We start from the raw sequence: 27032 nt of genomic DNA, 5'->3' as shown, positions 1-27032 counted from the left end.
GTGTGCCTTGAATGAATTGAAGTGTTTTCTTAGTGAGATGTGAATCCAAATATAGCAACTATGCTGATCACAAGGAAATGCTGAATTATTGCTTTAAAAAAGTGACAGATGAAAAAGGGTGGACAACCTCAAAAGGTATGGAAATTCAGTGGAGATAAGACAGCATATTTACAGCACTTGGCAGAAGCTTATCCAAACTACCAGACCCTTCTGAAGGAAGCCCTCCTGCGACTTTCCTACTCACTCTTTGCTTTTGCTCTGCAAGTAATCCCTTTTTCACCTCACCACCAATGCTCTTTTTGGAAGACCACTCGCCTATCCCTTCACAGTTCATTTCCTTTGGGGTCAATTTTAAGTGCCCATGAGCCCCTCTTTTTGGAGGGGAAGACCTCTTCCAACATGTGCTTTTTCAGAAATTTGCCTCTACCGTTCATCTACCCGCATGACCTTTGCTAATAAAGACAGTACTTGCTTTTCCTCTCTCTATTTTCTTTCTTAACTTTCTCCTTAGCATCTATCAACAAGTGGTAGACTTAAATGAGCCCTTCATATTTTCAGTTTTGGGGATTTTCCCAACAAAAGTTTAGAAAAACTATATATTGCCCTCTCTCAGTGATGCTGTTGCTCAGGCATCACCAGATGCAGTACGTTGTGTGTACGCAAATGCAGGACTTCCAAACATAAAAGTGTTAAAAACTTTTAATCCAAAACTTTTAATTGCTGGCACCAATGAATCATGGGAGCTATGTAACAGCAGTTGAGTGATTACTCTCTCAGTGTGATTAATAGATCAGGTGGGTTTTAAAGCCAGGTTCTGTATGTGTACATATGTAGAGGAGAGGCAGATGCATGTGTTTCTTGGGAGGTGTCTGTTTAGCCAATCAAATTCACATAATGCAGATAGTTTTTGAGGCTATCTGCATAGGAAAATATAAAATTCAAGCATTATTTTCAATTGTTTAAGGAAATGATAAATCAATTTTCTCATCAGAGGAGATGTTTTAGAGCAATTCACCAAGTCAAGATAATGAATGAGCTGTTCATTCACAGTATTCCTCAAGGAGGAGTTATCCCAAATGATATGGTTACTTCGTATGAAGTAAAGGGACAATCATTATGTGAATTATGTATTCTACATAATATTTTTCAACTTACAGTTTATAACTGTACTTTTATCTTTTTTTTTTTTTTTTTTTTTTTTTTTTTCATTCTGCAATGAAAAGGCATCATTTATAATTCTCCTGGCCCACCTACAGAACAAATGTCTGCTAGAGAAGTTGCTGTGCCCATTCAAACATATATATTGGAGGGTCTTGGGTAATTTATACTTACCAAAAAAATGAATTGATTAAAAACACACACTTACACATAGCAGTTTAGGTATGAGAAATGCATTACAAAATTTATTCGGGATGGCAAGGGTGTTCACCTACAATAACATTAGCTACCATTTGAGAGGTAGTGGACAGGCACTTGCAGTGCTACATGCTTAGAGTCCAGACAGCAGTACTCTCACTGTCACGTGTTTAAAAGAAAACACAGACTGTTTTTGTTTCCTCAGGCTCAGAATACTCCTACTGAGGTTTATCCAGTTTGAATGTACAAAATGTGGCTAAAAGGTATGCAAGTATAAATAAAATATGAACACAGCCGATTATAACAAGTGTTACTACAATTTCAAATTTCTGTAATTAGAGGCGGAGAGGTATAATTCAAGAAAGCAACTTAGAACCACATTGCAGGTTATTATTACAGTGAAGTATTCTTTAGGAATTAAAGACTACTGGGCTATTGGTCTCTATCAGCATGCCTGGCAGCGGAGCTTGGCCAAATGTTCTGCTCTGGCCTAAAAGCAATTTCACTGCTTTCTACAAGCAAAAATTAAAAAGCTGAGGTATTAAAATAACATTTGCTGATTTCTTTTGGCAGAGGCCCTGCTAAGAGATCTCGCAGATGCTGAGAGGATCTGAGAGCTCCATCTGATAGACTTCCCACTGCAAACCACAGATATCCAGAAAAGACAGAATCCCCCGATGTGGGGTACAAAGACACTGACCAGAACAGATTGCTTTTTAATCAAAGCTCACATGTGACTTGCCGAAGATTAGAAGCTCCTACAGCAAAAAGGATCAACTCCCCAGCAATCACACAGAATGACTACACCTCCCCTAAGAAACTCACCTAACAGCTTCCACAAAATGGGTAGGAATTATTGTTTTCCTTACTCATTTTATCCACATTTCCCAGTTTCTCTCAGTTATCCTGCAGCCAGCTCCAATCTTCTTGCTTTAACTGCTGGGTCACAATGTGAAGATAATGTCACTCTTTAACTCTGGTATATTTTGCAGCAACAATTTAAGCAATAGGCAGTACTATTTCCTGTTAGATAAACATACATAATTCCAGTAAATACAGTCTCATGCTTAATTCTAGATAATGTTTATAATGGATCCTTACTAGATATGTAGTTTCCTTCTTTATATTAATAAGACCAAGCAAATCTCCATAAAACACATTTTCCACAGAAGACAATTATTTAAGGTTTTGCTACTTAATAATGACAAAATAATGGCAATAATGACAAAATTCTATAGATCTGAAAGTTACAAGGAAAGCTTCCACTGATTTCTGTGATGTAAAATCAACTAATATTCTGCATTTCCAAATGCAATCTATGCCTTACAAAGAATACTGGTAATTAGTAGAATAAGCTGTTATGTTCGATAGATAATATAGTCCTGATAGGTAATTCCTTTTAGCAGTACTCACTGAGGTGTTCCTCAGTGCAAAATTATTGACAGTCCCTGTGTGGGGAATGAAAATTTGTTCTTTTGGATATTTTCAGTGCTTAAAGTTGCCTATACTGACAAGCTCTAGGCGCTGTAAAAGTGCTGTACTATTGCAATATAAATGAAAATGAGGTTGAAAAATAGAAGTGGCTATCCAGCAGCTGAAATTCTGAAGGTCACCAGGGTGGACCAGGCATTTTGCCTGCAAACTAATACATCTCTGTCAAGCTGGAGCCAACAGCTTGAGAGAGAAGGTTGAAAATGGTGTCATGGTGCTGGAGAACAGGTCTGGAGAGCTGGGAAGAGCTCCTCCTCGGTGGATCTCCTGAAATTCAGTAGGGGAGGAGGGCAGAGTGCTCTCTGCACACACACGCAGTTGTTCCTCCCAACACTTCCCAACCACCAGAAGGAAAAACAAGAAAGCTTGGTGTGACAAACCCTGTCCATTTTCTCCCTTCTCTGTTCTTAGGTGCAGTTTCTAAGTGCATAAAAAGAGAAATGCAATAAACTGATTGCTCTACAAGAAGGTCTTTTTGGTTTATATTTTGCTGTTGCTAAAGTAATGCTAGAGGAATTCATACAACTCACAGGACAGAGTTGCCACTGGAACAGGTGCCATATGGAGCAGGCAGAAACCAGCTCTGCTGCTTGCTGTTCAAGTATGCGTACAAAATATCCATTTAATTTGCTTATAACTTTTCCAAATTTAACTGCTTGGGTTGAGCAAACTCCATGCCAGGTGTCTGCCTCGGGCTATTTTTTTTTCTTCTCCTGTTTGTTTCCATGTTTCTGTTTTAGGGTTTTGACATTTTCAACTAGCACCAGTAAAGCACTTCCGAGAGCAAGACCAAGAGAAAATCAGCTTCTTGGTCTGCTGCAGAAAAACGTCATGCTTTGTAGCAGAGACATTCAGTTCAGCATGGGAGTAATTCTGTGTCAGAGATGTGCCTTCTGCTTTCCCTGTAAATATCTGCCTCAAACTAGAACAGTTAAGGTACCTCTGAAAAGTCATAACTTCCTCAATTGTGAGAGCAAAGCTACAAGTTCAGAAACAAGTATCTGTGCAAACTGTGCACCACTATGTGTGTCTAAAGGGCTCAGCTCCCATGAAATTGCCTCTTGTGAAGAGAGAAAGGAGCATCCTTCATCCCCCTTTGCCTCCTACCACCTACTTGTGCAGAGAGGACAGGCCCTTGTTCATAAAAGAGGCTTTAACCACGGTAATTATGAGGTGGGAATATATAATGTTACAGACCCTGTAGTTATGCACTCTGCATCTGCAACGGGAGATGGGAAGTGTGTAGAAAGCAGGTTGTAAACATAAGAAACAGAAGCAGACCTAGAAACCTTTACTCATTATAATGGGAGTCACCACTGCAAGGAAGAACTGATTTTTTATGTGAAACACTAAGTGAATTTCTAAAAGCAAAGTATTCCCAGGCAGTTATAAATTGTTTGCCTTTATTTTCAAGAATCCACCTAAGTTTCGATTTGTTCAAGTGACAAGTGCCCATGGCTGGTATAGACATCCATCAAGGCTGAACATGAATATATATTCTCCACTGGGAAGATGAGGAAGGATTGACAACACCACTGTAAGTAAGGTAGTAAGAATACTGTAGTGATATTGTAGGGATAGTAAGAATATTGTAGTGCCTAGTAGAGGAAAAAAGTAACTTTCTTTTTTTAATGGATCCAAATGCATGACACAGTCATAGCCATCACTTAAAACAAGCAAAGAGGCTGCTTCTACAACCATTTGGGAAATAGGGCTGTCGGTGTAATAATAAATAAGATTACATCAAATAAATATGTGGCTCCATCTACGCCTAGTGAAATTACATGCTAGATTCTTCTCCCCCAGTTAGCTAACCGCTCAGCTAAAGGATGGGCAGTAATATACATTTTCATAATAATGTCCTCAGACATCTCAAATTAGGGACCCTTTGACTTTAATTTCTTCACGAATCAGTATAAAATGTGGACAATAAGAGACAATAATACTCCTGTTGTGAAGGCTGTTGTGAAGATAAATACATTAATGTTAGAAAAGCCCTCAGGAACTGCGGCAATTACTGCCACAAAAAAGCTCACAAGGAAATGAATGATTCCATCTTCATATCAAGGTCTCAGTAGTGCACAGTAAGTAAGGCCTAGGGCCACACAGTGCACAAAAAGGGTAAAAAAAATACTGAATAGCTTCTTGCTAAGTGAACGTCATCCATCCAGTGCTGCCAACGAGACAGAGGTCCTGTGGGAAAATAGGTGCCAACAGATAATTAAAGATAGCATCCCAATACCGTGGGGGTGAAAGGTTTATTCCAGTGACCTTAATTCTGGCCTTTTTTTTTTAACTCCTGAATGCATGACTCTGCAACTTCAGTAGTGCCGTCTCATTTTTAACATCATTTTTAGGTACAACTCTGTATCTCCTTAAATTATGGACTGCTTGTTTCTGATGCTAGGCTTGTTTGCGTGCTACCTTTGTCTCCTTCCCTCTATAGGGAGCACTTTGTCTAGATATGCAAATCTTTGCAGCCCGACCTTGAATAATAGCAGAAGTTTGTATAATTTAGATTAGTGAAGTAATTGTTTGGTCTAGATGCCAGGAACATCCCTTAGAGAACACTCATTCATTCAGATGTTGCTGCTGCTTCACAACTTAAGGTCAGAACAAAAGGGTCAGACTGAAGCCAAGAGAACATGCTCAGAGGGAGCAGCCACTGGTGTTTGCTGCAGCTCAAAGCTGTCAGTGATCAGAAATGCTGTGGGAGAGTCTGGGTGGTCAAAGCAGCTTTTCCAGCCATAGGAAGCAGGAATCAAAGCCATCAAAAAGTGTTGTCGTGGACAGCAAGCAGTCCCTTTTGCTTCCTCAAACACTGCCTGCCTGATACAGCAAATCACTTCTGCTCTGTCACCCATCCCTAAATGCTGCACATGGTATCACTGCTGCTGCTGAGGATTTTCTGTTTCTCTGCTTTGGGCATACAGTTCTGAAGTGGAATGAAGTGCAATCATAAACCCATAGCATTCTGCACAGTGGGTATAGGTAAGCCCAAAGATCACCTGATGGCAAAGAGCCATCCAAGGAGGATTATAAGATTATGTTCTTAAATCCGTACCAAGATACATCAGAAAGAGATGTACACTGCTTTTTTTCATTTTCATCTCTAGGTGATAAAATGGATTACCTAGCCACAATTTATATCATTTTATTTCTCACAGAGTACCTGGTATGAGAAACCACATCAGAGCACAACTCACTGAGAGCAGATAGAGTGAAATTGAAGATGATTTTGTATGAAAGGTAGAGTTGGAATGCCTGCCCCTAAAAGATGAAATAAAACCACTGTCCAAAATGACCAGTATCAGAACAACAAAGCGGTGTTCTGGGTAACTGTATCAAGGAACTAATGCTGCAGAGGTGCAAGCCATAAATGTACTGACAAAAATATACGTTTCCAAGGTTACTGAGGAGGAGATGGAAACAGAATTGGTGAGGGCAACTCCTTGATTAACATCTTTTTTTAATCTGTGTTTGTACCATTTCCACAACTGTGTCACCTTTAATGCTCCTACAGCACATGTTGGCTCATGCAGAGCTTTAGGGAATCTTAATGAAAAAAAAAAAAAAAAAAAAAAAAAAGATATTGCAAATACTGCCTAGGCACAAGAAAGAGACTAAGAGATTAATTATTTGGGGACCAGCTGAGAGGTCATACAGCCCAAAGCTGCAGCCCACTGCAGAGACTAGCTGGAGGACTCCATAGGCATGCTGATTTAGTTGTTTTGCTGCTCCAGTGGGAACCACAGATTTACACTGTGTCAGGCAGTATTGGTCCCCAGTCTATCTGTCACATCTGGTAAGCGCTAGGCTGGGGAAACTCCTCTCCCTAATGGGCAGGCAAACATGGGCAGGTTCTAGGAAAGAGAAACTTTTTAGCTTCTGGTCTGCAGAAGATGAGAAGCTTTGCTGAAATAAGGTCACACTTACACAATACATATGACCCATGGGGATGTGACTCCAAGCGCAGCACAGCTGAGTAATTAAGTGTTAGTTCAAAGTTAGGAACCACTGCAACTATAACTTCAAATCATTAGAAAGGACTAGGGACAAATACCTATTGATATGTACAACAAAGTCTGGTTCTAACAGATGCAAACATTTCTAATGTACTCATTATCTTAAGACACTCAACGATTAAATACATAAGTCCCTACTGTTACAGAAAAAAAAAAAAGAAACAGCTGTATTGGACATGAGAAGAGCTCAGAATAAAAATACACCTATCTTTTTGTTTATTATTCATACAACAGCCTTCAAATTTTCTGAGGAAGCATAAACAATTGCCATTAAATCAGCTTTGCAGAAATAATGCACATAGGCCAAGAACATTAGGCATATTCTTGACACTGTTTGATTAAGTGCAACCAAGCTGGTTGTGCTCAGTGCTGTCGCTCAGAGGACTTCTATGTCCACATATCACCTGTCACTATATCCTGTAAATTCAGTACACTGCATGGCTAAATATACATTGTGGGTAGGCATAAAACTTGTCACTCTATCTAGTGATGGCTCACTGAGGTTTATCTTTCTTCTTTTCTCAACTCACATGGCTGCATTTACAAATTGCACACAGATCCATTACTTTAGAAACAGCTGAATCTGTTGAATCTCATCTCAGATTTTTCACTCTGAGATAAAAACCCGCACTTACAAGGCTCACTACAAAGCAGACTTCTGGTCAAATAATATATTCCTAAGCACCGTTGTGGAGCACTGAAATTTATCTGAATGTCACCGTTACTGTTATTTCAACATATATCACTGCAATATAATATTAAGCAATGCAGCACTCCTCAGGCTTACACCTCAGCAACAAAGCCTATCACACACTGATGGTAGCAGAATCTGTGAAAAGACTGTTTGCAATTACAGATGAGACTACTTCTGTGAAAGAACTGCAAATAATCTCCAGCTTTTCCTGCTTCTAGAATTCATCTTTTCTGTGTACTTGGGCTGGATACAGCATTTTCAAGGGGAGCAGTGTGTGAAAACAGCAAGTCTGCTTTTGGAGAGCTGCTTCATTATGCCTGTGAAAGAATGGTTCCAGTGTCACATGTACGGCAGATACCCACTGTCAAGGTAAAAGGGAACAACTGTGACAAATGAGAAACTTCCTGAGCTAATTCATTTTGTGTGTAGTCATCTCAGAGCCAAGGGGGCTGCAGCTGGGACTGCTGCCTGATTATGCTGAAAGCATTAGGAAGTCAGACAGCATCCTTCTCTGAGCACCTTAGGGGCTAAGCATACAATCAGACAACTAGGGAAAGAAAAGAACTACAGTTGTTCCTTCCCAGCAAATGAGGAACTGTGTCACAGAGCTAAAAAGTGTCCGGCTCTCAGCTGCCATGGATTGGCACGATAGGATTCAGGGCAGCACAAATATAACAAGTTACAGCAGTTGGAAGAAACTTCTAAATTGAGTCTATAATGCCTGAGACAAATATAATGTGTCCAAGTAAGATTTAACCATCCTCAAGCAGTCCAAAGGAGGAAAAGAACTTAAAAATACTGTTCTCCGTAGGTCTCATTTGACAAAATCCACAGCATTAAATGGTGGCACCCGTTATCAAACTGGACAAGCAGTGAATGAAAACACTGGAGTATAAACCAGGACAGCTCATTAAAAAGGCAGGATGTAGTCTGCAGAATAATGGACAGCATACACCCATCCGTTCCCTGAGGGGATTCATTTTACTTTGCATTTTCTTAGTCCCTAACTAACTGAAAGAGTTGAAGAAATAAACTGTACTTTATAATGGGGTCTGGGAAGGGGCCAAATGAATGTTTCAGGGATTTTCAAAAGGAATTTGTACATCCACCTCGATCTCAAAAATATTCCAGTGAAGTCTTCTGGGCTATAATTACACATAACAATACAGTACTCTCCTCATTTCCTTATCACCCTTTAACATAAGCTCTACATACATTTCCACCAAACTCAAAAGGTATTTCTCTTGAAAATAACAGTAGTGCATTTCAAATGCAATACATTATTCTTTGGTGCATTTCCATTCTAATTGCTTTGTCCACATAACATGCTAACATGAAGAAGGAAGGTGGAGAGTGCATGCACAGATTGTTCTCAGTCTGTGCATACTCACATACCTACCAGGAAAGGGATGGCTTTTCTCTCTGGGGCTCTCTGCTGTTTGCTTCTGAGCTGTCAAGTAGAGCATTACTGGGATGACAGTAACTTGTCCCTGCCAGAGCATGATAGCCAGGAAATAACCCTTGATATCAGTTGTAGACAGAACATATAAGAAAGATAGGAGGAAACAGGTATCTGATGGGAGGAAGGAGGGCTACTGCTCTGTGTTCAAAAGCCAAAGGAGCAAAACTTGACAACTCCAAAAAAAGGTGATGTACAGAGCCAAGGCCATTCACAGAGAAGGGCCCGAGGAGCTGAGAGGGAATAGAATCAGGGCAGCTGATTTAAACTGGCCAAAGGGATATTGAATACTGTATGACATAAAGTGGAAGGAGTTTTGTAGAGGGTGTGAGTTCCTCTGGCTCTCTTCTGTTGCTCAGGGGGCTAGCAGGGCATCACTCAGGGAGTGGTGAGCAATTCTTTGTGCATCACTTGTTAAATGCATATATATGTATATATATATATTTGTCATAATTATTATCCTTTCCTTTTTCTCTATCTTAGTAAATAGTTTTATTTCGACCTGCGAGTTCTACTTTGTTGTTTTGTTTTTTTTTTTCAGTTCTCTTCCCTATCCCACTGGGAAGCAGAGGAGTGAGAAAACGACTGTGTGATGCTCAGCTACCAGCTGGGTTAAGCTGGTTACCTCACTTGAACTTGTCTTCTTTTGTTCCAGTGACCCCGCAGTTGATGAGAGGTAGAGCACTGTACACCCATCCCTCACCACTGGGCTTATCAGCAAACACATTAGCTCAACACAACGATTGATCAAAATACCTACCCATTTTTCTATGCTGCTTGACAGACATGTCTAAAATTGGCTAGTGACAAGCAGAATGAAACACTCCACATAATATCAGGAAAAAAACCTGTTCCAGGTATGTGGCAACAGGCTCCTCGCTGTGAAATAGAGCCATATGGCAACAACTAGGGATGCCAGTAAGAGGAGTGGATCTGCTGTCATTTCTATCAAAGGTGAATTTCCATCTACCCTGGCTCTGCAGAAACACCTGTCACTGGTCACCTGCCCTTCTGTCTGAATTCCCATCTTGAAAGGGCAAGCAGTAAATGAAGATAAAACATAATGACCCCCTGCATGCAGAAGGTCTGAGTGTCAGAGATGACGTGCACGCTGCTTGGCAACTTCACCAACACAGATGTTTCTTATGAGTCTTGGTTTTTATTTTATTCCTGTGTTTGCAAATGCTACAAAACCTAGCACAGATTTGAAGGAATGTACCCTGACATTCAAATATTCTCTTCAGAAAAGTTCACACTGGTTGGGAGGCTTTTAGAAGGACAATTGCAGAAACCAGATCTGATCAAACAACATGCAAGTTGAGAAAAGAGCACATGGAAGCCAGGCTGGCAAAAGGGTCAATCTTTTTGAGCTCTTCATTCAGAATTTGGTGCCTTCCTCAGGAAGAAACTATTTGTTGGTAGTTCTTGCTGCTGCTTGTTAGGAAACAAGGAAATGTTTACACCAAATATGCAGCTGGAAGGATCTATTCTGACAAAATGACAAATTATTTTGCTCTTTCTCTGTGAACACAAAGTCATATATTGCTTGGTTGCTTGGAAGGAAAGCTACTATACCTGTCTATTCTGCAGAAGTACAAATCAGTACTCCACTCTTGCTTGCATTAATTAAATTAATGCTATCAAATTTCAGCTAAAAGTCATAGAAAAAGTAGGTTTGCAAAGTTAAATAGACTGTCAAAGAAAATAAAAACTCTCAAAAAGTCAAATTTTTACCCATTTTGTGTGGACAATACTGTGTTTTTACTTCAAGAATATTTTAGATTCTTGAATGCACTTGATGCTATTGGTTGTTGATGGTGTTTTTTAACGGACTCACATTGCACTCAACACTGCAAACAAAACTGTTTGTCCATTAGTGTAAAACCAGGACAACACAGAATAAATGGAACTGTACCTCCTTTACACATATTTTAAAAAGAGTAGATTCTGTTCCATTTTGCTGCCAAAGTTTCTGTTAAACAAAGACATATGTAAATCATAATGAATGTCATGAAGTAGCTAAATTAGCTACATTTTTTAGGGAAATGCAAAGAACAAGAAGAAAAAAACAGCCTGAGGACAGGTTTTCCTCAATCTGTTAACCTTCTAAATCTCTTTCTAATAGTCCTCCAAAGACAGAAGATCGGACATTGTGCAGCAGAAAATGAAGTGACAGGAGGATACCAACAAAAATGTGGGTTTTCAACTATAGTAGCAAGGAGTGATCTCCAGTTACATGATACAGTAATTAAAATTCAGAAATATTATGAAAAATGCATTTGAAAATCAGTTATTATCTTTTCCATGTGCTGATACACGAACACCTACATAAAGGCAGACGCAGCACTACTCATAAAAGAATGTGGCTAATTACCTAACTCTCTTTGACCTCAACTTCTTTTAGGTTATCCAGATGGAAAATGTTTACAACCATATTCCCACCTGGAATTAATGGGATTATTTCACTAGTTAGGCTTTGGATACAACAGAGATTTCTCAAAGAATCTTAGCCATAAGCAATGCCTGGCTAATTCTCAGCTAGACTTTAGACCACTCTGACTTTGTATTTGATTGAGCTGTCAGATAAAAAGTTGCAGTGAATCATAAGAACAGGAAGAATTAATACCACAGGATTTGCAAAGTGCTCAGCAAGGTAGCTACAGCCACAACGTGTAACTCCACAGAGATGCTGAAAAGCTCCATGGTCTTCCAGAAGTCTGGAAAAACCTGCTCACAGAAGACACAAAAGGTCTGAAACAATCCATCAGCGCCAGACACGTGAGTCTTAATAATCCAGGCACCACAGGCTCCCACCCATTGGCAAACTCATTGAGAACATAATTAGGAAAATAACACAGAATAGCACATAGCCTATTGCATAATCTGCTGTCTGCTTGCTCTGATTTGGAATGTGGGATTACAGACACATTTTTCATACTTACTCATTAAGTTCACAGCTTTTCCATTGCATATGGGTGTAAAAATGTAATTTATTTCCTTAAAATAGTAAAAGTTCTAGTACACGATAATAGCATTATTACACATCCAGCTTTATTACGCATGGTCTTGCACCCAGTCTGAAACTAAGGCTAAAAACAGAATGACGCCCATGTAGAGCAGGGAATGCTATAGGTGCCAGGAACACACATATGTCAGTGTCTCAGCATCTCAATGATCAGGGCAGGCGCAATTAAACACGCTTGGGAAAAATGAAAAGCTCATAAAGCTGTTTCTTATGACAAGCAAACATATCCCTTAAAATTAATTGATGCTCACCTGCATTGGACTGAAGTTGATCTGTTAATTCTCTGTGGGAAAGCGTGCAAGCTATTTTTAAAAATCAGTCTCATTATTTACATTGGATAAAATGTCCTCGTAAGCAGGATTAGAATAAAGACCTCTCCATCTCGCTAGAATGTCAGTTATCTCTGATGCGCTGCCCCAGTGATGCACTGCATCACAGTGCATCTGCCCACTGACCCAGATCAAGGGTCCCCTTGATAAAACATGAGCAGAGTGACAATAGCTGAGAAGGACCTTGTGGATCTGCGGCTCTGGACTGATGCTAAGCCACACTCACAGCCTCTCTTCTGCACGTGGCTGAAGGGATGGTTTCTCTGACAACCCCACACTGGGTCTGTTTATTCTCAGAGGAGGAAACTTGCACTGGTAGGGCACACGACATCTCAGTCTATTGTGTATGCTTAAAAGCACTTCAACTGTACTTCAACTTCTCCACTGACTCTAAAAAGACACTGATTAAAATGAGGCGGAGATATACACACAGCAGACATCTAAAACAGGTAGGTGCCTTTTTTATTTCCTCCTTGAAGTCATGTGTTGGTGAGATCAGTGGAAGCAGCAGGAACACAGTCTGAGCCATAAGCCAGCCTCACTACCAATGTGGTCATGCTGGAGTCCTGCAGCCTCCCTCATGATTCATCTTCTCAGGTTGACCTAGTATTTTTACTGTCATAACTTTCACATTTACATTTCAGTCACAGGACTCTGCCTTCTTCTCCACATCTCATCTGTGCTTGCCTCCTGACTTGTCCCCTGAACATCCCATTTATCGTTTGGACTGTAGGAGTCTTTACACATTAAAAGGACAGAGAGGCTGAGAGGCAGCCAGAGCTTGTTGCAGGATGAAAAACAAAGGTAAAAAGTGCACCTACCCTCAAGCATAGCTCATGTACAACTGTCCGTATAAGTTTAGCTGTTCATGTTCTCCTCTTCACACATCTGTCTGACTTACGTCTAATTGAAAAGAGTTTGATCTTCAGGGCAGAGCACTTCAGTCTCTTAATTCTTCATGCTGTATACATGGGTCTTAGATAAACATTAAATTCATAACACAATAAAAAAGAATTTCTAGAAATGTTTAATTCTAAAGGGCACTTCAGTCAAAGAATCACGATCCTGATCATTTTTACTTGTGATTTAGTGCTTTTGCTGTCTAAATCTGACTTTCTTGTAGTAGAACAGCAATGAACTACTCTATAAATAAAACATGCCAAACTTAGTTCACTTGCCAAATAAATAACTTTAAATAAATAAATAACTCCATCAAACTATCATCAGTCAAAAATGCAATTAAGAGGAGATTCTCACTTCGTTGCTGCAAAAACATGAAATAGTACTTAGGACAGGCTGTTTCAAATAAAATTCCCTGGATTTAACAACTCCAAGGTTGAGGTACTGGAGCTCCATTTTTCAAAGTCAAAAGGATGACAATAATTATTTGACATCAAAACAGGTCTGTTTTTCTACCTGGCAAACAATATCAAGTTCAGTGCAGCTCGATGCATCATGCATTTTCATTCATGTTTTCATTACAGCCCTATGAAGTACAATCATTCATTTTACATTCCCTTGAATCTTTTTGAAAGAGCGAACAAAACAAAAAATGAAAACACCAAAAAGTTAGAAATTGAAACAGAATTCCATTTCCTATCCTTCTTGTCCTAACCATGAACAACAGTGAACACTGAACAGTGGTGGACACTGGAAAATAAAACTGAACTATTCAACATTATGCAGCTTTAGTACACTAGTGATAAATTCTGAGTGCCAGAGCAGTGTCACCTCTATGGTAATTACACAAGTAATAGATATCTCATTAAAGAGAGCTAACTGTCTCAGAAATGATCTTTCCTGGCAGAGTTAGTTAATAATATATTGGAGAGAAAGGACTCATCAGTTCTCACATACTTTGCTAAGCTTCAGTTTTACAGCCTAACATGTCTAGAACTAACAGCAAAAGTCATTCAGGCTTTGACATTCCTTTTCCTTGCCTCAGCCCAAATGACACTGTTCTTCACAGGGCACTGGGTGAGTTTCTCACAGAAGACTCAAACTACCTATTATCAAAGGGTAATGTATGGCATCATACAAAGAAAGTTTCTGGCTACACACTTGTGATCCAGACTCCCTCTTAACAGCTAGATTCCAATGAGCAGACATTGTGGAAACTAAAGGGAATTACCTCCGTTGCTACCTTCACTATTAAGAAGGCGTACAAGTACCTGCCATCAAAGGAAGTAAATAAATGTTGATATATTAATTTTCATCTATTAAAATGCCACCATAATGTACTATACTGAGTATTGTAAATGCTTGAAATACAAATACAAAACTCATTATTTGTCTGGATCTCTCCCTCCTCTTTCTTTTTCTGATGTCTTTTTTTTTTTTTTTCCTTTTATTTTATTTTATTTTATTTTTATTTTTATTTTTTTTTTTTCAGAAAACACTCTAATTTGGAACGTTCCTTTTTGGTAGTCTAAGAAAAGATATCAGCAATGTTTTTACCATAAAAGACCAATGGGCTTTTTGCAAAGTCACTGAGAATGATGTTACACAATGCCTCCACTAATAGTGATGGCAAACTAAACATTCACCTTTCTCTACATAGTCTTGGCAAAACACCTTGTGCTCAAGTGGAAACAGAGTGAGCCTCAGCAAACAGGAAGCCTCGGCAGCTGGAATGGAACATTAGGAAAACATACCTGCATGACAATAAGAAGGTCAAACACCAAGATGAAAGAAGCCAAGAATGCCCGTGAGACCTCATCACTTGGCAGAAATCCACGATTCAACTTGTCCCAGCTGATCCAGTCAGTAGTGATGACAAGCACAACTACAGAGGTCAGTGTAAATAGAACCGTCCTGCAGGGAAAAAAAAGTAGTTGAGAGAGAATATGATTGTAACGAAAATACAGCATTCCATTTTATCTACTTCTAGTGGACAACCATTGCTTTATTAGCACATTTCCACTGATGAAAAGACATTGAAGAAATCTAAGTATCCAAACAAATCATGTAATTCAAAATAGGGAAGCAGTCAGATCTTCCCTCAATAAAAAAAAAAAAAGTTATTAACTAGTACAGAGCATGTTGCAAAATTAGGCTGGCATATATCACTCCTGTTCTTCATTCCATATTTTTTATTTATGATGTTAATTGATTAAATAAAATACAGGAGAACTACTAGAATACACCAAAGGCTACAATAATCTACACCAAATTCAAATAAACAATTTTGGAAGGCTACAAGAACATCAGAATCTTTGAAAATTATTTTCTCAGTTGCAGGAGCCCCAGGACATTAACTGTGAAGGCTGAATTTTATATAAAACATCTGTCTGTATGAAAGAGATTTTCATTGCACTAAATTAATCTTTAGCATTTTCTGTGGGTTGTAGAGAAAGATGCCACTCTGTATCTCCTACGATGTCATTTGTGCAATTTTTTTGACTCAGAATTTCTGAGAAGTCAATGAAGAGTGAATTTAAAAAAGCAATAATGTCCACATACGAATGATGTGAGAAATCCAGAAGACACATCTGAGTACCTCATACAACTCTGTGATTTACTATTGAAATAAAATTCTTTCAAATATATCCCCCAAAATAGTTCTGCCCCACTTTCAACATCGATTTGGTGATATCTTTCAGAGAATGATAGAATCCTTCAATGGCTTGGGTTGGAGAGGACATTAAAGACCATCCAGTTCCACCCACTCTGCCATAGGCAGAGCTGCCACTCACCAGATAAGGCTGCCTGGGGCCCTATCTAACCTGGCTTCGAATGCTCCCAGGGGATGAGGCACCCACAGCTTTCCTGGGCAGCTATGCCAGTGCCTCACCACCTTTCAGATGGCAATGATAATTGATTTAATTCCTGGTTCAATGAAAACAGGGAAGTATGCCAGTAAACTGATGGGTAGCAAGGCTTCTCCCATTAGCAAGAGCTGCCAGAAAATCCACACTGTAATAGAAGCATACCAACATCCGAAACTATACACAGAGCTAAATTATTGTGGCAGTGATGAGTTTGTTCTAGAGCAATGGAGTCTAATTTCCTTCAACTACTGAAGGCTGTAAAAACTGTAAAGAATATTTCCTATGACACTTCTAATCAGGGCAAGTACTTATAGCAGAAGTCACAGACTACCAGTCTGCAAACATTCATTTTTATACATCAGTCTTGGCTGTGTCTTTATGGCACAAATAAGCACATAGGCAGTCATGTACACATTCGTACTCATGAACAGTTCTTCTGTGGTACAATGGGCCATTTCTTCCACAATATAATGAGACACAAAAGGACTTGCTGCTTCTACCTTTACATTTGCACATTTGTTTTCATTCTTAATAAATAAATTCAGTCATATTCAACAATGTGGTTGGCACTATAACAGTATCCCCTAAGCACATTATCAGCACCTGAGCCAGAGAAAAAAAAAAAAAAAAAAAAAAAAAAGGAATGAAATATACTTAATTAGACCTCAGCAATACTCAAGCTTGCTTATTTCCAAACCATTTGCCTTGCTGCTGTCTCACCTGTGAGTACTGAAGCTGACAGACTCCTACAGATTCCACTTTGGCACATGTGGCTGTAAATGTTCCCACTTGAGATGAGAAGGGACCTCTCCAGGAAAAGCACAGACCTCAGCACTTCTCTACTGCCAGGTGGAGGCTGCTCTGGCTGCTGGATGCAATGACTTTCCTTATCCTCATTTTGCAGAACTCATGTCTCCCAGTGCTTTGCTATTTTAGTTGAAAGCTGCACAGTTTGCTACAGGAACCATGTACCCAGAAGTTATGCTCAATGCTATTCTGCTTCAGACCTCTTAAATTATGCATTTGCATTTTGGAGCCAGCGTGCAAAGCATATAAGGTCAGACTTCGGCTTGTATGCAAGCAAAGGAAGACATTTTTATGCATGCTTCACCAGCATGCATGCAAAGACCAGTGTATGTGCTAACACCCTGATTTCCTTGAGGAAATGCATATACACTTAAAAAATCACTTCATAACTCATTCAGAAATGTCAAACAGGGAGGGAAGGGAGCATAAAATGGGCAGCTAATAAAATAAGAAAATGTGAGACCGATAAGTATGGTTAGAAAGAGACATTTGAAATGGTTGCATTAGCGCTCAGTTGTATTTTTGACCTATGATACTGGAACAACAAAATATTCAACACATGTTTTGGGAGCTATTACAAAATGAGTTTGTCTGGATTAGAGTTCACCCCATTTCTTGTGAAAGTACAGCATTGCCCTAGTGTTGTGGGGACTAAGAGAAGCTTAGGATTTAGACTAACCTGACCTGTATCAGATGACACAAACGTGAACTACTCCACAATATTTAGGCCAGCGAAGTTTGTCCTATACTTTGCAGTGTACATTACTGAGAAAGAGCTACATCGTCACATTATCCACAGCACTGCTGGGGGGACTCCTCCATCTTCTGCTTTTAGAAGGGCTATGAAGAGAAAGGCAAGAGAGAGATGACTCCTCTCTAACAGGCATTAGTGCAGCTTCTTCATCCTTATCACAGATGAAATGCCCTGTCATTTTTCACTTCTAAGTCTAATTCGCTGGATTGAATCACTGTGTGCCCTGGTCACTTAATCAGATGTGGTAGCACAGATTTTACAGCAAAGCCCTTACTCTCCAAGATACGAGGGTGCTCTGAAGAATAAAAATGAACAACAAAACAGCCTGAAACAACAACAAAATAAAACAACCACTGTCCAAATCAACTACATACTGGGAAGTAAAAATTATTAGGTAGATCCAGAAAAGTCAGAACTACAATTACCACTTTTAGTAACAATCTAAAATGTTCAGTTCTACACAGAACTGAAGGAAAGGTTGAAGACAGGAACTTTTTACTGTCAGGCACCTCTTAATAGCAGGCAGTTTTTTTAAACTCATATCTCCACAATCTTTGGTAGCTAAGACAGAGATTTATCTTGAATTTGTCAAATCAAATCACACATATCACACTAAATCCATACTGCTGGCCCTTGTTTGCCAGCACCTTGCAAGGGCCAAATCTTCACTGAAGGCAGTCATGCATATTCTATTCTGCCTCAGGAAAATATCAGACCATATATATATATTTTTCTGCTCTGTCTGTAAATTTCACAGTGTGCTCATGGAGCATGCACTGGGCTTCTTTATGAGGTGACAGACTTCATGTGTTCAACTAGAGACAAACTTCATAAACCCTGTGCACATTAGGCTGGCATGCAGTTCACTTCACAGCTTATGCTAAAGAAGGAACTCTGCTAACAGATCTTCACTGAAAGCAGTGTGCTTTGTTTCACTGTGCGCATCCATAAATGGACAACAGTGCCCAAGATGCAAGGGCCACCACGAATGTTATCCACCTGTTTTAGCCTCTCAGGCTGAAAATGCTGTACCTTTCTCTTAAACAACTCCTACTTTTTAAAAAATCACATATAAAGCTCTCCTCAGGATATCAGAAATCCAAAATGTTTAATCAAAGAAAGAAAAACACTCAAAACCCAGTATCGTGAGTAAGCCATCCTCTGTGAGAATCTAAATTTTCTTGTCAAGATCCATTGCCAGTATCTTTCTCCAGTAGATGTTTCCATTCCTACTCTCTGGTCTACTTCATGGACCGTATCATTAAATAGTGTCAAAAGTAATGATGTTTCCCATTTCTTTCTGGCAGGGCTGGCTTGTTTCCACTTCTGAATAGTAGGGATAACATGTGATACTCAGCTTTCCAGGATATCAGGAGCAGGAGTTGTCATATTGTCTCCTAGATGTAACTGTGTTAATGAGTTATCTCGGAATAAAGCTTCACTCCGGAAGACTAGTCCATAACTCTTCTCTGTTTATTCTGCACCCACTCCACAGTAAGCTTATGAAATGTGAATGGGATGAGCCGAGACTTAGTTGTGGAGAAAAAAACGAGCCTTTTTATTCCTGGAATCTGCAATGGATTCATTCAGTCTAAATACATAACTGCATTCAGATAAATAAAAAAAAAAAAAAGAAGATCCATAACTAGCAGGAAATAAAGACCTTCTCCCATAAGAATCTAGCACTTTGGGAACTTCTCTTCAAAGAATGTGTCTGGGAACATAGCAGCTAAGACTGTGCAGTTCAGAATGCCAATTGCCTGTCATATTGGCAACTGCAGTCTGGCATCTGAAATGCCACTGGTCCATCCCATGCCTTAGAAGTTCTTGAAAGAGAACCATTTGCCAGAGCAGCAGATGGACTCCAAAACACTAAAGTATGTTCTGAAGGAAGAGCTGTGGGAGACAGTCACAAAGGGAGAGGAAGAGAACACAAGTGCTTTGCAATCTACTGCAACTGGTATCCAGCGTTGATGCAAACCTAAGAAATTCTGGGTTTTTCTCAGAAGAGGAGTGGGCACATCATTTAGTTTTATTTGAATTCCAAAATAATAGCACTGCCACCAACCTTACTGGTAAAAGGGTTCCCCAACAATATCTATAAACTGTCCATGCCAAGTGACTGTTTTCACTCAGTAACATTAAGGGCCAAGGCAAAGGTAGTTCAAACTGGAAGGCTGGCTTGGCTGTGATTACTTCATTAGATCAATATGCAAAGCATGAACTTATTGATATTCCTATTTCTTGCCTGAGAGAAGATACAGGGTGCTGTGGTCATCTTAGGTCCTGACTGCCTGAGGACACCATCAAATTCCACATCAGGAATTCTAGGTCCACAGCATGTTCCCTCCAGGGCTATGCCAGAAGCACCACTGACTTATATTCAGCCACATCTTAAGGGAACATAACAAGCTTCCTGCCTGTGCTATTTTTCTGTACTAAGTTGAAAACTTAACAAAACAGAATTTGCATATAGGAATATGAAGACAAGCTAAGAAATATATATATATATATATATATGCTTGCAGAAAACTTTAATGTTGGGAACAAGAACTGCTTCCAATCTGAACCTCCCATTCTTCATGTCAAAAGCAACAGGACAAAGTGTACCACTAAAACAAGTTCTGGCCCATGTCAGAACCTCATTTCTCAAACTGTCACACAATGAAAGGAAAGCTTTTCACTGTTCAACTATCAAATACAGTTCTTTGCCCAACCATACACAAGGGGAAGATAACACTACCTTCAATCTACTAGCAACTTTGTGCTGCTCTTTGTTGGAGCTACTTAGAATTTTCTTCTGTCTTGCATGACCCTCTGCCAAATCTTTTATGAAGCTGTAGCTTTGATGATCAGATAGCAAGAATTCTGCTAGGACTGACTGAAGAGATGAAAGGCAAACTCTGACCATTTTCCTCTTCTTCATTTTGTCTTTTCCAAGAGGCAAAAAGCAATACCTTGCCCTTTGACCATACCTTCTCCAGAAAAAAACCACACACCTGTGTTGAGTCAAAAGTAGCTCTTAGATTTATATGACATTGTATTGTGAGAACTTTTCATCACACTTTGACCCATAATTTCCACTAAGCTGGGTTATTTAGAAATTGCTAAACACAGCTAGGAAGAATTCCAGATATTGCTTAGTACTATGTACATTCGAGACAGAAGGAGACATTAATGAAAAAATTAAACCTTAAATTCTGTATTTCTATTATTGTTCATTAAAGAAATGAGAGCATGTAATCAAGACAATATATAATTCATGCATGGGCTTACTAAATAAAGAAACTAACAGGCATATATTCTGAGTATATTTACACACTAAATAGAACCACCAAGCAGTTAGCCACTATTTGTCAAAACTTGCAGCTTTAGATGGCATGTAGGAAACAGAAAAGCAATTCTAATCAATGTTTAATAAATTGTTATTTATGTTTTCTGTTGTGGTCGTTTATAACGTCAATTTTTCACGAATCTGACAAAATAGTTAAAAGCACCCTGTGAGAATGGATACAGGAAAGGAAGAACAAATTTTACTGCTCTTGATATTTAAGAGTGTTTTCCAGTCCTCAGGAAAGCGAGATCATCCATCAAGTTAAATACTTCCCATAATTCTTAATCTGAGAATCAGCACTGGCCAAACATACTGTCCCACAGTGTACAATAACGATAAAGAACAATGCTACTGCAGATGTTCATATGCAAATGCCAACACTTTTTATTTCACTTGTTTTAATTAGGAAGGGTTCTGTTATTAAATCTGTCAAAAATAGCAACTCTAAACCTGTTTAAAATAAAATATTTTGTCTGCCTGTTACTTAGTGTCAGCACCACTTCTGCAATTAAGCAATTGCAAGGGACAGATGCTGTGCTTGTGAAAGGCATCTGGGTTCCCTGGAGCGACACAGATTTGAGACTCCAGCTAGTCTCTACTCTCCTGCCCTGAGTGGGACAGAGCTCTAACAGGAGAGAGAGCACTGGGCTGGGAGCTCTGCTTGCACCCACCAGCAGCACAGCAGTGTGGTGCATTGTCATGAAGGGAAACGGTGCTGAGAGACAGACAGTGTGAGTGTGTCTCGTGGGCTGAACTGAGTGCACCTCCATCCACTACTGCAACCCACTAGGAGAGATTCCAGAGAGATCATAGAATCACAGAATCACCAAGGTTGGAAAAGACCTAAAAGATCATCCAGTCCAACTGTTCACCTATAACCAATAGCTCCCACTAAACCATGTCCCTTAACACAACATCCAATTGTTCCTTGAACATCCCCAGGGTCGGTGACTCCACCACCTCCCTGGGCAGTCCATTCCAGTGCCTGACTACCCTTTCTGAGAAGTAATGCCTCCTAATGTCCAGCCTGAATCTCCCCTGCCATAGCTTGAAACCATTCCCTCTGGTCCTATCACTAATGACACGAGAGAAGAGGCCAACCCTCAGCTCACTACAGCCTCCCTTCAGGAAGTTATAGAGAGCAATAAGGTCTCCCCCGAGCCTCCTCTTCTCCAGGCTGAACATTCCCAGCTCCTTCAGCCTCTCCTCATATGGCCTGTGCTCCAGACCCCTCACCAGCTTTGTAGCCCTCCTCTGAACACGTTCCAAGGCCTCAATGTCTTTCTTGCAGTGAGGGGCCCAAAACTGAACACAGTACTCGAGATGCAGCCTCACCAGAGCTGACTACAGGGGATAATCACCTCTCTGTTCCTGCTGGCAACACTGTTTCTGATGCAAGCCAGGATGCCTTTGGCCTTCTTGGCCACCTGGGCACACTGTTGGCTCATGTTCAGCCAAGCATCAATCAATTCCCCCAGGTCCATTCCCTCTACACAGTCTTCCAGCCACTCTGTCCCAAGCCTGTAGCATCACCCGAGGTTGTTGTAGCCAAAGTGCAGGACCTGGCATTTGGTCTTGTTGAACCTCATCCCATTGGCTTCAGCTCAGATCTCCATATACCCTCCAGATAGTCCTACTTCAAGAGACAAATGTGTGGGAGAGACATGGAGTAATAATACCATCAGATTTCAGAGCTTGATAAACCTCATGGCATGACATACAGGCATAAATAAGAGGAAGATAGTACATTACCATCAAAAAGATGTATTCACCTGAAGTTAAATACCAATTAGAAGAAAATGTTTTTTAATAAAAAACATTGAATTGTACTGTTTTTTAAAAATTATTATTATTTAAATCACAATGGAATATTTCTTATTTCTGTCCTACAGCAGGGAGTAATGGATAAGTAACTCAGCATTTGGCAGTATCTAGGAGTTCTGAATTGTCAATTCTGAAATTGTCAATTCTGAAATATTTTCTAGCTACCTTGAATAGGGAATAACAAAGGGAAGCTTATATTGGAACTGGCTCATAATGCTTAATAATAGTAAACATTGTGCATTTTGAGAACCTTGTATTCCCACTAAAGTCTGCTAGTCTATGCTTGTCGTTGTTCTGCCTGGTGAGCAGAAGAAACTGGCCCACACAGAGAATAAAGAAGTCTTCGTACAAGACACAAGTGAAACTATTTATTCTGCATTTTAAATATTCATTATACTTTGAAAAATAAAAAAAACATCTTTATGAATGTAAGAAGTGCTAGCTCATTTTTTCCAATTATATCCATTTGGCAAAGAAAAGCTATTCCTCTCCAGCAAATCTTCCTTTGCTTCCATGCTTAGACTGTGACAGCTGTGAATTTATTACAGTGCATCAATATGATTCCAGATCTACTTGGGATTTTTGTACAAAGATTTGTATAAAGTCTTATAAAGTCTGAAATTACATTTATGTTAATGTACAGAGAAAGCACTTTACTATGTTTCATGTAACAAAGTGAATAAGATTAGGCAATGTAATCACATGGCAAAATATTAGAATTCTAGAGAGCATCATTTTTTATTATAGGTAGAAGCATCTTTGAATTTCCTTTTGCCACATAATTAATTTACTAAAATGAAAGTGTTATCTATTTCAAACACCAGCTCATTTAAATTAAATTCATCAGACATAAGCCTTAGGTCTCAAATGCCGTTTCCTATCTGCGACATAGAAAAAGAAAAACAGGTTATGGAGTTCCATGGTCTTGCTTGTAAAAATATTTTCAGTCAATACCTATCATACACAAGGCAGTATAGGATTCACATGAGTTGTATCTATGGCACTCCAGTTCGCTCTCATCTTCCAAAGTTAGAAGTTAATTGCTTAATTCCAGTGGAATGCATTTTGGGAAAAAAATTTAAAAATCCGCACAATTCTACATAAGGAAAAGGGTTCTTCCCACACCCTAATTGAATGTGTAAGAGACCTGCTTTAATGGAATCATAGAATCACCAAGGTTGGAAAAGACCTACAAGATTATCCACTCCAACCGTTCACCTATGACCAATAGTTCTCACTAAGCTATGTCCCTCAACACAATGTCTAAAGACTTGCTGAACACCTCTAAGGTCAGTGACTCCACCACCTCCTTATGTCTTTCTTCTGTTACATTTTTAAGCCTTACAATGCTCTGGGGTATTTGGACTTACAGATAGTCAGTTTAAGAAAAACCGACTTTCAAAGGATGTTGAAGATTCAAGTGCTACAACACAACTCAGATAAGCTATAAAGATAAATGAACTGACATTATTTAATGAATAAGATTATTATATTCTTTATTCATCCAACTCTAACATCCCCCGTTAAGAAAAATACAGGCTCATTTGAGACGGTCCGGAGGAGGGCTACAAAACTGATGAGGAAGCTGAAATAACTGAAATACTCAGAGTTCTCCAGCCTAGTGAAGAAAAGGCTCAGAGGAAACTGTCGTGGTATTTCAATGCATAAGCAGGCATAACAAAGAGAGATGTTTTAATAAGGCCTGTAACAAGGTTAAAGGGTAACAGTTTTAAACTGAAATAAGGTAAGATGTAGATTAGATGTGAAGAAGAAATCTTTCACGATGAGGATGGAGAGGCATTGGAACAGGCTGCCCAGTGGAGTGTAGTAGAAGGTATCCTTGACAAAGTCAGAGAAGTCAGAACTAGGTGAGCTTTAAAGCTGCCTTTTGACTCAGACTGTTCTCTGATTATATGATTAATTCGTAAACACAGAATTATCTTATTCAAATTTTATTATATAATTAACAAAACTTTTGTGTTGATCAAAATAGACCACACTCAATCAGGTCAGCTATGTGTACTTTGGGATATTATAAACTCATTATTTCCTGCATTTATATTACTGATTTTTTTCCTCACCCAACAGTGAACTCTGCTACATTTCAGCTATGTGTATGAACACTTTTTTTTTTTTTTTAATAGACATAACTTCTACATATGTTTAGTTCAGTACAAATAAGACATTTTATAAGCAGCTTGGATTCAGTCAGAAATTTACATGTGAGCTAACACCTAATCTGTCATTACAGTCAACACAGATCTAGTGTGAAATTCATTGGCCTACAAATACATGTCTGGAGTGATATGGGGCACCTGCTTGACCTTGTAGTAGAAGTCCTGCACCACACCTGCCTGGCCTATGTATCTTTTTTGATATACTAAAGTATTTCAAATTGTAGTCGATGCCTTTGTTTAAGTAGCCAAATCCCCTCTTTGTTCAGTCTGTGAAGCCCAGAAAACCATTCATGAGAAAATAAGTTTCTACTTGGGGCAGTGTGAATGTCCCTTGCCTGCACTGGTCAGAACTTTGCTGGCTGTAGTAGTAGCTGATATGTTGACAGCAATTATTAAGACACTGCATTTTTTCTCCCCAAGAAAATAGGGGAAAGTTTGCTTGAAACAAAGAACAAATACAATTTATTTAGGAATTGTCAAAACATATATTCTAAGAGATTCTATTTAGAAACCGTCAAATGAAAAACAGAAGTAAAAAGGTAGTTTGGGGGCGGGGGGCACTTGGCTTTAAAAAGAAAACATTTTAGAAAATTGAAATGACTTTGCATAGCATCCTTATGTCTTAGTGTTAAAATTATCCCTGCAGTTTATTGGGAAAAAAAAAAAATAAATAAAAAATCACAAACTCTCCTGCTTCCTTTGTGATTATAAGTTACAAAATACTAAGGATGTAAACAGAATCAGACTTTTCTATGTATAACTTAAAGATACATTGCCTTTCTCCAACTGTTTTATCACTGCTCTTAAAAAAACACTTTGATAAGAGCAGATGGATGAGCTGTAAGGTACACATTCATATTCTCAACAATTTTCATACAATGTTATATTCATATTTAAAATTAAAAAAAACAACAAACCCACAGATAAATTTAGATGAAGCTAATCATAATAGTTTAATAGCTCTCTGTGTTCTGGATTTGATTAGTTGTATGCTTTAACTATACAGCAGTATGAGAGAATAAGAAATTTGTCATTATTTTAGGTTTCATACATCATGATATCTCTGAGATGTAACTTCACAACATAGTGTCTTCTTTTACAGTTAAACTTGTGTAAAACATTTCAAAATAAAATCCAACTGTTCTGAACCACTCTTCAATGTGTTGTGCCTTTTTTTTTCCCCCAAAGCATTTTGAACAAATGCAGGCTCTTTCATCTAACAAGTTGATTACATTATGATTAAATGTATTTCCAAAACAACTCCAAAGTATACAAACAAGAAAAATTACAGCTTTTTGTTGTAATCTTACATCTTGGGTAATGTATTTTCATGCAAAAGTAATCTTTCAGAAAGTATACATCTCATTCAGTGGGAAAAAAGGTTTAGTAGACAGCAAGCTGTACAAGATCTGGCTGTGTGCACTAGTACTAGAGATCCCAACAGTGTCCAAAATGGTAATAACAGGAGCATGGCCAGTGGATCAAGGGAAATAATGATGTGTTTTTACTCAATACTTTTTAGATCACATCCAGAATACTGCATACAGCACAAAAAGACATCAGTAAACAGAAAACAGCCTGGGAGTCGTGGTAAACACCTCCTTGAGCATGAATCAGAAATGTGCCCTTACTGTCAAGAACGCTACTGGTTTTGGTTGCCAAGTATCACCAATAGTTCAAGAGAGGTGATACTTCCCCTCTGCTCAGCATCGGTGACTGTGTCCAGTTCTGGGCCTTATAGTTCAAGAAAGGCATGAACATTCCAACACAGGGCATTAATATCAAAAGCCAAGTCAAAAAAGGCATGAATTATTCTGCCTTTTACTCACTCATACTTGTTAGATGATCAGCAAGTACCAGTTTTTTGCAGATTTCTTCTTATTATTGACATGCCTAAGGAAGTCTTTTTTGTTGTCTGATACTACAGTGATCCGCATCAACAGGAGCTGAGCTTTGGATTTCATTGTTTTCTCTTTGCAGGTGTGAA

General features: G+C 39.0%; 1 protein-coding gene across 8 annotated transcripts in view; it reads right to left on the bottom strand.

The window, feature by feature from the left end:
- The window catches only part of TMEM117 (transmembrane protein 117), a 188464-nt gene that overhangs the window by 22231 nt on the left and 139201 nt on the right, over positions 1-27032 (bottom strand). For 7 of the 8 annotated variants that reach the window (XM_015854821.3, XM_032443208.2, XM_015854812.3 and 4 more), the window contains one exon: positions 15034-15193. In XM_015854821.3, the coding sequence (XP_015710307.1) occupies positions 15034-15193 (160 nt within the window). Of the gene's footprint in view, positions 1-13243; positions 13341-15033; positions 15194-27032 lie in introns of those variants that run through there. The other variant, XM_085514030.1, reaches the window with a different exon arrangement.

The sequence above is a fragment of the Coturnix japonica genome, chromosome 1, assembly GCF_054131305.1.
Source record: "Coturnix japonica strain WE chromosome 1, WE-NBRP24, whole genome shotgun sequence".
Classification (NCBI taxonomy): domain Eukaryota; kingdom Metazoa; phylum Chordata; class Aves; order Galliformes; family Phasianidae; genus Coturnix; species Coturnix japonica.
The sequence above is the reverse complement of the archived record's forward strand: the minus strand, read 5'-3'. Positions and strand labels throughout refer to the sequence as shown.